The sequence below is a fragment of the Girardinichthys multiradiatus genome, chromosome 9, assembly GCF_021462225.1.
Source record: "Girardinichthys multiradiatus isolate DD_20200921_A chromosome 9, DD_fGirMul_XY1, whole genome shotgun sequence".
Taxonomy (NCBI): Eukaryota; Metazoa; Chordata; class Actinopteri; order Cyprinodontiformes; family Goodeidae; genus Girardinichthys; species Girardinichthys multiradiatus.
Window position 1 is genome coordinate 4,012,984 of NC_061802.1, and position 12,521 is coordinate 4,025,504.

Below are 12,521 nucleotides of genomic sequence, written 5' to 3' on the forward strand. Positions count from 1 at the left end.
TTAAAATGAAATAATCATTTTGTCTACTTATTATACAAAGTCGATACATGACCGAGGAGGCCAGTTTTCACCAGTATCTACAATGTAACAATATTAATCTTTCTATTTCTCAACCACTCAAAGTGGAAATTTTTTGTCATTGTGAAGCTAAAAAGATTATCGTAGTGACAGTTCCAAAATTACATGAAATTACATGAAAATAAAAAGATAAAACCCTAAACAGTCATGAAAACAGTATTATTAGTAACAATAAAACCATATAAAAACATATTACCAAAAGATGTGAAGACACTTCCAAGAAATAATTAAATCAGAAGCAAAAACATCAAAATTCAAGGCAAGGCAATTTTATTTGAAGAACACATTTCAGTAACAAGACAATTCAAATGCTTTACATTCAATTCAATTCAATTCAAAAATACTTTATTAATCCCAAAGGGAAATCAAATGTTGTGGTAGCTCATTGTGTATGTTTCTTCAAATGAATAAATACATGAATAAATCATATGGAAAAAAGCACACACTGCAGGGGCCTGATTAAGGACAGTAAAGAAATATTGGGCTACAGGCTGAGATGAATGATGTTTCAGTTAACAAAAACAACTCTAAATGAAGCACAAGACTTCATCAAATGTTTCCTACTCCCTTTTATTTAAAAGAACTGTGCGATTCATGCTGCTTCTCCATGTTTGGTTCTGGTTCTATACCTTGAATACGTTCATGGTCACCTGGTCATATTGTAATGTAGAGCTGTGTGTCATCTGCGTGGTAACTCAACTTATCTAATCAATTATTTTCTCTAACAGATAGAATTAAAGGTCTTCAAGATATGAACATTGCAATAGATGTTTATGGCTGTATTACACCATTTCCGCCAACAGGTGGCATAATTGACTGCGAATACTTTGGACTGCCAGACTTCAGCGCCCTCTTGTGGTGGGGAAATACTATAGCAATGAGAAGAAAATTCAGCAGCTCGCTATAATTCTAATGACGTTTTAAGCAGAAATGATCAGACTGTTTTAATCCGACTGCGTTTATATGCTTTTTGTTATATTTAGATGTGATTTTAAAAGAAAACCGCAGTTTTTTTTTTTAGAGAACAGCAGATTAAATAAATTCACCCCCCTCCTCTTCTTCTTCCCTCTCATCTCATCTCTCCTCTCTCCTCTTCGTCACTGATCTTCAGCTCTTCTCGGAGTCATGAGGTAAGGACCGACCGCTCCTTGTTTTCTCTCATAGATCTCATTTCTCTATCCCACCATTGTGTTCCGCGTTTTCAGTCCGGAACGATCCTTTTGGCTTGGCTCGGTTCGAATAGGTTCGGTTCAGCTCCTGAATGGCGATAGAATGAGGCAGATCACACATGAGCTGAATTGATTAAAACATTTGATTCGTATTTAATGCCCAGGTGTTTTTGTAAAACAAAACAAAAAAGTAATTTGGATCCTGTTTTTAAGGGTTATTAATTAAATTGCGGGGTTTTCAGAGAGGTTCGGGTTCGACCTGGTTTTCTCCTTTATGCGGGCTGGATGGAGGATGGAGGAGCTCATTATTTCATAGATGTCGTCAGAGGGGAAAAAACAACCAGCAGCAGCTAAAATCAGGTCAAATGTCCAAAATATGAGCGGAGAAATAAAAGCACTTCAGATTTTCATTTGGTTCCGTTCGGATTCTGTTTGGATTCAACCTTTTCCACCTTCAGGTCACATTGAGCTGAGGGCAATGCTGAATGCGTTTTTTCCGCCTGGTTGGTCATTTTCAGCCTCTGCTGCGGTCGGTGCCAGACTGTGCTGGTTCTGCTGGGTTCGCTGGTCCATTCTGCTGATGAATATGAAGTGATTCTGCTGGCTGATTATTGTCACAGAAACATGCTGCAGACTGGTTCTACAGGCCTTTTGTTTGCTGATTTGTTGTGTTATGGGCTGTTTTTTCTTATAGGTTAACACTGTGTGGACTCCATTTTTATCATCTTTGTGATCCTTTCTATAAAAAAATAAAATTGTTCTTAAACTTTGTTCATATTTTGCATTTTTATGGTGAAATCGTGGAGTTTAGCACAGAACCCATATCAACGGGAGATGCATTGATGATTCCATGATAAATACTGAATAAATGCCTCAAGAATAAATGCAGATGAGGTATAAATTGTTCTCGTTGCGTCTAATCCCAGGATTCTGACTCAATCAGGATCATTTTAATCCCTTTGAGTTGAAGGCAAATCTGAATTTAGGTTTTAAAAATAATTTTCTGTTTTACTGAGCGAGTCTCTGAGGCGTAAAAGTAGAAATATTGAGTCCACGTTTAATCAATCATCATGCATCATGCCGTTTTTCTCCCCCTTTAGGGGGCGCTACTGAGCACCATCTGCTTCCTCTTCCACTCTTGCCCCACCGTCCTTTACTGTCACACCAGTCACCCTCCACTATGAACCTTCTCTGTCCCTAAACTCTGGCACTTCCACATCCAACATCCTTTTTTCCACCACTGTCGCCCTGCTGCACATGTCCAAACCATCTCTGCCCTCCCTCCCTAACTGGTCCTCTAAACCATCCATGCTGTCAGCCCAAAAATATTGACTTGCGCCCCTGATTATGGTTATGGTTATGCAGAGACGTATTTTCAATTCAGCGGTCATAACAGCAGTGGGATGAGGCTCAAACACAACTGAGTTATTTTGGTGGAGTCAAGAGACGTTACAGTTCTGAACAGCGTTAAACAGCTGCTGTCAAGTGCTTGAAGAAAAGACTAAAAATAAGTCAGTCAACAGAATATTGTAGGATTTATTGTTGCAGGGATTTTCAAATGTGAATAATTTGAGTAATAGGTGGGTGATCCTGCTTGTTTAGGTATGGATTTGGAGCTTTTCTTGGTGTCACCACCAAAAGGTCTATTTTTTTCCCCAGTTATTGGAGTTTACAAATGGTCTTTTACTTTATCATGTTTTAGGCTAAATGGTTTCTTTTTATAATGCTAACATTTCACTCGGCTATGTCTGGTTGGCAGCTCTGTGCCAATGCTTTTCTCTCATATTTAATGATGAGGAAAAAGAGTTGGAATTCCATAGAAAGAAAGGAATGTAAATTCCAGTTCTGTGCAGGAATCTGTGGGTAATATTCTGCGATTTGATGCCTAAAAAAACAACACTTGATCAGATTCTGCAGAAGGTTTGCAGGAGATGAGCTGAAGTTTTGTTTTTGCAGAACCCGACTGTGATGCAGGCCGCAGACAGACATGGAGGGCGTGGCTGTGGATCTGTTTTCTTCACAAACATCAGAAAAGAAATTCTCAGTGAGAACAGAGCTGATCGACTACATATAGGAAAAAGTAAAGGGTGTGTCTGCAGGAGCTCCCTGCTGTTTTATTGTTAGAGCTGATCCGAATGGAGGGACTGTGGTGACTCGGTGCGCCTGGTGGGGCCCAAGCAACAGGCGATACAGCTCATTTCTAAAGAGAGACAGAAACTGATCAGATAGAACCACAGAGTAACAGCCTGAAAGCATCGGACTCATAATAAATGTTTATTCTAAAGTTTTCTGTTCAGGACCTTGTTTTGACAATTCATCTACAACTCTGCAGCAAGGATATCTGTGCTTTGTTCATGTCAGAGATCATTACCCTGCAGAACCTTTAGACAAACTGACAATTCTGATAAATATAGATTTATCAAACGCTAAAAGGACAGAGTAAAATCAAGATATACATTTCGATGAAAATCTGCACATCCATACATCTTTTTGTACCAACTTAATCCTGAAGAAGGTTTAGAACCCAGAATCAGTCCTGATCGTTTGGACCACATGCAGACCGGCGATGGAAATAGAAGTGAGTTTCCTTCATTTCCAGTTGGATAAAAGCATCTTCTGAATGGCCCTAGGTGAAAAAGTAATTACCCCCTAAGCCCGATAACTGCCAAGGCAGTCTTTTCCATCACTGTGGTGCGGTTTTGGTCTACTCTTCTTTGCCAAATTGTTTTAATTCAGCATCATTGCAAGGTTTTAGAGCATTAATGGCCTGTTTAAGGTCACATCACTAAGAACAGAAAAATAAAATCATCACACCAATAGATGTCAACTTGATTTAAGTTCAGACTTTGACTAGACTACCCCAAATAACGTGCTGGTGTGTTCTATATCAGTCCCCTGCTGTATAACCAGGTAAAAAACTGATAGCCGGATAAGCTTCTTCAGGATTCACTGCTAGAAAGCAGAATTCATGGTTCCATTTATTTCGACAAGTCACTGTGGGGATAATGCAGCATAGCAGCCCCAGACCATCACACTGCCACCACTGTGTTTGCTAAACCAGAATTGCCTTGGTGGTCTGGCTGTTAACTCCCTGCTTTAGCTATCAGCTGTAGTTGTAGTATTAACAGTGTTGGGGTCTTCTCCCTTCCCTTTAAAGCTGATCCTTCCCATAAACCCAAGATTTCCGTTGTTTCCTAATCCTTATACAAAAAGTGTTCCCAAAGGAGAAATCTATCCTCCCTACCTGTGTTTACTTCCACAGAGCTCACCCACCTTTCCTACATGGATGTGCGTTACCTGTAAGCTGCCCCCATTGATTTGACATATTCCAGTTAAAATGTCTTTTTTTTATCAGAAAAACGGCGAGTTTTATATGTCTTAAAGTCCATTAGACATGCCATTGTCCACATATGGTCTGCATTTCCTTTTTCTAAGAGAGACATACGCTTTTTGGTTCTTAAGAATTACTCAACTGCTTTAAGAATGGAAAGGAAGATTATGGTTGAATTCTTTTACGCTTTTTATAGGTTTTATGGATCTATAATATAATGATGTTTGCCACTTCAGACAGAGGAAAAAGTGGCTCCCTGAGAGCGGTGGGAGAATCTGTGGCTTCAGTCGTTATGGGAAGGACTCTAAACTACAAAATGTTTGAAATAAAAGAAAGATGGAGGAAAAGACCTCATTGTTCAGGACGTTACCAGGTGTCCATCAAACAGACACATGGCATTCTTCAGAGGAAACATGTTTCTCCTCTCTGAGCTGTAAAAATGTTAGGAAGTGGAGCTGCTGAAATGTTACATAAATGTCAAAGCGAGTGTCACCCCTGACCTTCAAACATCGTCCCTCTGGCTGTTTGGGATGCTGCAGCTTTAAGGTCTTTGACCAGTCATGTTGAATGGTTAGATAACAAGAAACTGTCTTTTTAATGTGACAGACTGGCTTGGCATGGAGGCTCATGTTTCTGCATGACCTCTAACGGACACAGCATCATCCAGTCAATCATTTCGATTTCCATCAGGTTCCATGTTTGCTCCTCATCAGCTGCCTTCGTGACGCAGCAGCATTTTTACCTCTCCTTCCTGCTGTGGACAACAACAGCAGTCAGAACTAAGCTGTTTGCTGCTGCAGCCAGGATGTGGCTCTTTGTTGTGGTGCATGAATGGACACTAGAAGATTCCTCCATCTGCTCGTCCAGCTGCTCCTCCCGCAGCTCCTGCTGGGTCTCAGATGGAGTCACTTTCAGGTTACAATCAGTCAGAAAGGCTGATGATGTTTGAGTCACTCAGCTCATAGCTACAAAACTCACTGAAATGACTCCTAAATAACGTTTGTTTTTAAATAAGACTTTATGTCGTCTTGCCTTATTTCTCCATGAATCAGGCTAAATTTGTGCTCTCCATTTCACATGTGCTTAGTAAAGCTGCAGGGAGAAGGTTTGCCTGATGTTTGGCGTTGAAAATAAGGACATTTTGGAGTTATCCTTTCAAACTTATGAGTTTAACTGACTAAATGTTAAGACTAGAAGCTGCAAAAGAACCCATGCTGGAAGGAGGCATAATGCAAAGATCCAACTTTCAAAAAGATGAAGAGCTAATGAAAGGCAGGAGCCCTGGCAGGCGAGACTCTACAGGGCCGAGAGTTCAGGACAGAGACGGTGTTTACCATAGATATAGAGGATTAGATGCTACATGAGAGTCCAGATCATATTATTGTCACCAGTATATACGGAGTGGAATTTTTGAGGAAACAAATGTAAAAAGCTTGACATACAGTTCTATTTAAATTAATTTTAAGGTTTAATGTAATGCTAGGATGCCCTAACAACACAAGGTTCTTCAGATTCACAAAGTATTTTCCATTAGATGGTGAATAAATAAATACAACATGAAACAAAACATGTGATTAAAAAACTAAAATAAAAATTCCCAGAAACACAGTGTATAATATTGTTCTTGTCCTAAATAAAGCCACCAAAGGAGCAAGTACTGCCATTAACCTTTTGCTTTTCTCTAACATAGAAAGTACTCCTGGATCAGTGCTTCTGTGTTTGTTGTGTGTATGATCTGTCTTCTCAAACCTCCAGTCTGTTGAAGGCTGGCCACTCACAGTGGGCCAGGTTCTGGTTCTGCTGGAGGTTCCTTCCTGTTAAAGTGGGGTTTTCCTCTCCACTGTCTCTACATGCTCATCCAGGAGGAGTGAATGCTGCAAGTCACTGACTGGATGCAATCTGCTGGGTTTCCTTAGATAGAAAACTTTCCAACCAATTCAAATAATAAACTAAACTTGGTTGAATAATTGTTTGTGTGTTGCCCTGTGATGGACTGGCAACCTGTCCATGGTGTACCCTGCCTCTCGCCCATAGAGTGCTGGAGATACGCACCAGCTACCCCCCGACCCACTATGGAAGAAGCGGTAGAAAATGACTGACTGACTGGTTAAATAATTTAATTACCATATTGGAAGACATGTAACCGACCTTTAATCTGCCTGATTGGATTGAATTGATTGATTTTAAAAATGTTATTTTAAAGCGTCTTGAGGCAATATTGTTGTGAATTCTTCACTATATAAATAAAAACTGAATAATAATAAACTCAATTGAATGTAATTGAATTGTTTAATTATAAAAATTACAATTATTATTATTCAAAAATTGTAAAAATAATAAATTATTATGTAGTAACACTAAAATATTTCATATGCAACCCTTAGATAATAATTCAGAGCAAAACGTAGCCAAAGGAATTTTTATTTTGTCTTCAGTAATAAATATATTATATTAGGTACACCTTGCTAGTACTGGGTTGGACCCCTTTTGCCTTCAGAACTGCCTTAATCCTTCGTGGCATAGATTCAACAAGGTACTGGAAACATTCCTCAGAGAGTTTGGTCCATATTGACTTGATAGCATCACACAGATGCTGCAGATTTGTCGGCTGAACATCCATGATGTGAATCTCCCGTTCCACCACATCCCAAAGGTGCTCTATTGGATTGAGATCTGGTGACTTTGGAGACCATTTGAATACAGTGAACTCATTGTCATGTTCAAGAAACCATCTGAGATGATTCGTGCTTTATGACGTGGCGCGTTATCATGCTGGAAGTAACCATCAGAAGATGGGTACACTGTGGTCATAAAGGGATGGACATGGTCAGCAACAATACTCAGGTAGGTTGTGGCGTTGACACGATGCTCAATTGGTACTAAGGGGCCCAAAGTGTGCCAAGAAAATATCCCCCACACCATTACACCACCAACACCAGTATGAACCGTTGATACAAGGCAGGATGGATCCATGCTTTCATGTTGTTGACACCAAATTATGACCCTACCATCCGAATGTCGCAGCAGAAATCGAGACTCATCAGACCAGGCAACGTTTTTCCAGTCTTCTGTTGTCCAATTTTGTTGAGCCTGTGCTAATTGTAGCCTCAGTTTCCTGTTCTTAGCTGACAGGAGTGGCACCCGGTGTGGTCTTCTGCTGCTGTAGCCCATCTGCCTCAAGGTTCGACGTGTTGTGCGTTCAGAGATGCTCTTCTGCATGCCTTGGTTGTAACGAGTGGTTATTCTCCTCTGTGCCCATGCACAGAACTGCCGCTCACTGGATATTTTCTCTTTTTCGGACCATTCTCTGTAAACCCTAGAAATGGTGGTGCGTGAAAATCCCAGTAGATCAACAGTTTCTGAAATACTCAGACCAGCCCGTCTGGCACCAACAACCATGCCACGTTCAAAGTCACTTAAATCACCTTTCTTCCCCATTTTGATGCTTGGTTTGAACTGCAGCAGATCGTCTTAACTTTGTCTACATGCCTAAATGCATTGAGTTGCTGCCATGTGATTGGCTGATTAGAAATTTGCGTTAACGAGCAGTTAGACAGGTGTACCTAATAAAGTGGCTGATGAGTGTATTTGGAATCATTCCAGTACCATAGTACCATGTGTCCAGTATTAATATTCTAAAGCTCTGTTTGGATGCACTATTATTAGAGCATTATATTTAATATTCCAAGCATTCGTGCTCTGCAGGCCATCAAAATGTCTGCTTGGTCAGTTGGAGTCTCAGCTACCTGACACTCAGCTGGTTTAGGTGAAAGTGGTCCAAAACGACCACTTTGTTATAAAGGAACCACAGAAAAGACAGAGGTAAAATTGGATTAACATCTACAGATATCGTAACTGATATTTTGTCCTAATATGAGACAAGAAGATACTACAGCAACATGTACTGACAACCAACCCAATGTGTTAGAAATCTGGTAAACTGCTCATTGATCCGCATTTAGACAACAAAAGGTCCATCATTAAATGCAGGTACAAATTGTCACAGTGGAGGATAGATTACATCCTGTACAGCTAATTAAGATAATAAGCTTAGAGATGCTTCAAGCATGTCCAATCAGAACAGAGTTCTGTTTTCTGGGACAGCTGACCTGAAGCCAGAGGAGAGCAGCTGCAGCCCCTGGCATGCTTCGCTGCTGTCAGGTTTCAGTTTAGGTGTGATTTAAGACCTGCCTGCATTGCTGTAAAACCATGATGCATCATGTTAAAGACCTCCACAGGAATTTTATGTTAGTGTCCTACACTCCCCTACTGTGTAAAATGACTAACTTTTCATTTTAGGATGAGTGGGATTTATTTGTATGTTGGTCATTTTATTTTTCTTATGCCTGAAATCAGATTTTGAGGCTTTCTAACCTGCGTTTAAAGTGAGTCTTCATGTGTCCGTAAACAAAGAGTGTCGATCACTCCCTCCAGCTGCCCCGCCTCTACATCCTCCCATCCTCCATCTCTGTGTCCTCCCATGAGAATGCATGGTTGCCATGGCAACTGCACCCAAAGAAGGAGATCAAGAGGAGTAGTATGAAGGGGGTAGGAAAATGGCACCACATCAGTAGGTTTAGTAGTCTTGTTTGAAGATCCATGCAGCAGCAGACTGCATTTAAAATCAAAGTGTTTTTTTTCTGTCTGCTGCTGTTTGCATTCCTCTGAAGATGATGAAGAGGGTTGTACTTAAACCTGAAGCTCTTTCAGGCAGTTGGATTTCCATTACTGGGATGTTACTGGGACTTCTCATATGACTGGGACTGTGTAGGCATTTGGTCTCCTTGGGATGCTTCTGTGGTTGAAGATGTGGCTCTGATGCTGCTTCTCCAGCAGATGATGGCAGAAGGGATCTCACTCTCCACAACAGACTTATAGAAGATATGCAGCATCTTGCTGAAAACACCGAAGGTCCTAAGCTTCCTCAAGAAGTACAGTCTGCTCTGTCCCTTCTTGTAGATGGCTTCATAGTTTCATCTCCACTCCAGTCTGTTGTCCAGATGAACACCGAGGTATTTATTCTCCTCCACCACCTCCACTTCTTCTCCCATGATAGAAATAGTTTTCCTATTCCTGTTTCTCTTAAAATCTACAATCATCTCCTTTGTTTTATTCACAATCAAGATGAAATTATTGTTTCCACACCATGCCACAAAACGCTCCACCAGCTCCCAGTACTCAGCTTCTTGTCCATCTCTGATCCACCCCACATCTACAGAATCATCTGAGTATTTCTGCAGATGACAGGAGTCTGTCTTGTACTGGAAGTCTGAGGTGTACAGAGTGTAAAGGAATGGTGAGAGTACCGTCCCCTGTGGTGCTCCTGTGCTGCTGACTACCTGGTTAGACTCACAACCCTTCAGTCTCACAAACTGTGGTCTGTTTGTCAGGTAGTCTTTGATCCAGAAGATTGTTGAGGCCTCCACCTGAGTCTTCTAGAGTTTCTGACAAAGCAAATCAGGTTGGATTGTATTAAATGTTCTGAAGAAATCAAAGAACATGATCCTGTTAGGTTAATTGATCAGTCTAAATTGCCCTTAGGTGTATGAATGAGTGTGTGCATGGTTGTTTGTGTGTTGCCCTGCGATGGACTGGCAACCTGTCCAGGGTGTACCCTGTCTCTTTCCCATAGACTGCTGGAGATACGCACCAGCTTCCCCGCGACCCACTATGGAATAAGCGGTAGAAAATGACTGACTGACTGACTGATGATCCTCACGGTGCTGCTGGCTTTGTCCAGATGACAGTGACGCTTTGCAAAGACTGCAGCTCTGTGTGTGTGTGTGTGTGTGTGTGTGTGTGTGTGTGTGTGTGTGTGCGTGTGTATGCCTGTGTGTTAGAGAGAGCGGAAAGGCACTGGCAAAGACTTGATGTAAACGTGTAAACGTGTTACCATAGAAATGAGGCAGGGATGCTGCACTGTTGTCATGGCAATGGTGAACATCAATATATCCAAGGTCTTTGATGGGGGACATGAGAGACACACACAGTAGCTGAGCTCTGCAGTATTAGGTGACCCTCAAACACAGTAACTTGTATGCAAGTGAAGACCCTCATTCATGAAGCACGTTTCCAGAGCTGCTGCATATTCACACTTGACAACAGATAGTTACATACACTTTGTAGACAGACACACAACCTTTTTGTCTCACTGTCTGGCATTAAATGAGACAAAACAAAAAGAGGAAGCTTGTAAACCAGAAAACACCATCTTAACTGTTACGTACAGGGGTGGTGGGGTTATGCTGTGGGGTGCCTTGGTGCACGAGAGACTGGTGCACTTGAAACAATAGATGGCATAATGAGGAAAGGACATTATGAGGAGATATTTACTCAACATCTCCAGACATCAACCAGGAAGTTAAAGCTTGGACACAAATGTGTCTTTATACCACAAAATTTGTTAAAGTGTCTCAAAGAGAACAAAGTCAGTGCTTTGGATCGGCCATCATAAACTCCTGATGTCAGTCCCGTGAAGAATTTGTTGGTCGAGCTAAAAAGGTGTGTGTGAGCAAGGCAGCCTACAAACCTGACCCAGTTAAACAAGTTCTGCCGGGAGGAATGGGTCGCAATTCCAGCAAACTACAGTGAGACGTTTGTGAAGTGATACACAAATGTTTGACCAAAAAAGGAATTGAAAAGGCAATTCTTTCAAATACTAGGGATCTGTATGTAAACTTCTGAATTTAAAGAAAGTAAAAAAAAAAATCTTAATCTAATAAAGTTCTTTCTCTGATTATTCTGGCATTTCGCAGACAGTTTTATTTAAATACAAATGTCCCTGTTTCCATTATTATCAGAGTAAGCTGATAGAAATTTGACTTTTTAATCCTGGAAAGGTAGTAATCAGCTGAGTGCTTTTCAAGAGCGGCTGTTTATTATGTGTAAACCTGCCTTTTTGTTCTCATCCTGCAGGGGGCGCTGTAGCTGGTGAACATGGCCAACGCCGTGGTTTCCTATGACCATCTGGCCCTCCAGGTGGAGGTTCTCCGGAAGGAGAACTCCCACCTGAGGAGAGAGCTGGAGGACAACTCACACCACCTGTGCAAACTGGAGACAGAGACATTTGGCATGAAGGTGAGTGAGGATCTGACAAGCTGCTGGACCTGAGATATACTGATTTCATTATTTTACAAAATTGGAATACTCTAACTTAGAGATACAGCCATTTTTCCTTTGATTGACTTCATATACTGAAAATGATGTTCATTAAATGCATCGATAATCAGAAATCTGTTTAGTCCAGGGTCAGGGGTTAGAGGTCATTGAACAGCCTGTTCTCTGGTGTACTTTGTTTTGACTTCAGTAAGAATAAATATATGTCTAATTGGGGAAAAATCTTATTATCCTTTCATTTTCTGCTGTGTTCAAAACTGATCTTTATATCAAGGAACCTGCAGCACATTTTCTTCTTTCATGGTTAAAGTACATTTACTTGTTCCATTGATGCAAATTGACCACAGATGCTTAAGTATGTGTTCTAGTCAGAAAATGGTATTAGTTTAATAATAATGTACTTTAAGTACACATTATTTTAGTGGCTGCTGTCAACTCAAACGTCATGCTCATATTTATTTGAATGTAAGCATATTTTCTTAACAAATTAGGTTTTATATTTTTATTTTTAGTGTGAAATCCAAAAAACAAAATCTGACAGTAAAAAAAAGCCATTAATCCTGCTAGATTAATGGCTCCAGTGTGTCAGCTCCAGGCACACTCACATGCATGTGCAGAGTCACGTGTGCAGATGCTGAGCAGCTGGATTATCCAGCTTTAGTTTTATCAGACTGAAGATGTGCAAACAGCAAAGAGGCAGCAGGCACACATGCAGGTACATCTGTTCAGCATGTACCTGCAGGAGGTGAGACTGCAAGAGAAAGGATTGTTTCTGTTTAATGTGCAAAATTTATTTTTACTTTTGCTTAGGTTGAGGCGATGTTGGT

General features: G+C 40.8%; 1 protein-coding gene and 1 long non-coding RNA gene across 3 annotated transcripts in view; one reads left to right on the forward strand and one right to left on the reverse strand.

The window, feature by feature from the left end:
• Nucleotides 1–331: 331 nt before the first annotated feature.
• LOC124873876 lies at nucleotides 332–1,946 on the reverse strand. Its single transcript, XR_007039652.1, has 2 exons — nucleotides 1,507–1,946; nucleotides 332–1,335 (listed from the first exon to the last, which is right to left on the reverse strand). It is a non-coding gene; the product is annotated as an uncharacterized LOC124873876 (long non-coding RNA).
• apc2 (APC regulator of WNT signaling pathway 2) overlaps nucleotides 477–12,521 on the forward strand; it is a 38,447-nt gene continuing 26,402 nt past the window's right edge. For both annotated transcript variants that reach the window (XM_047374895.1, XM_047374896.1), the window contains exons 1-2: nucleotides 477–1,208; nucleotides 11,494–11,655. In XM_047374895.1, coding sequence (XP_047230851.1) covers nucleotides 11,515–11,655 — 141 coding nt within the window. In that variant the 5' untranslated portion in view covers nucleotides 477–1,208; nucleotides 11,494–11,514. The remainder of the gene's footprint in view (nucleotides 1,209–11,493; nucleotides 11,656–12,521) is intronic.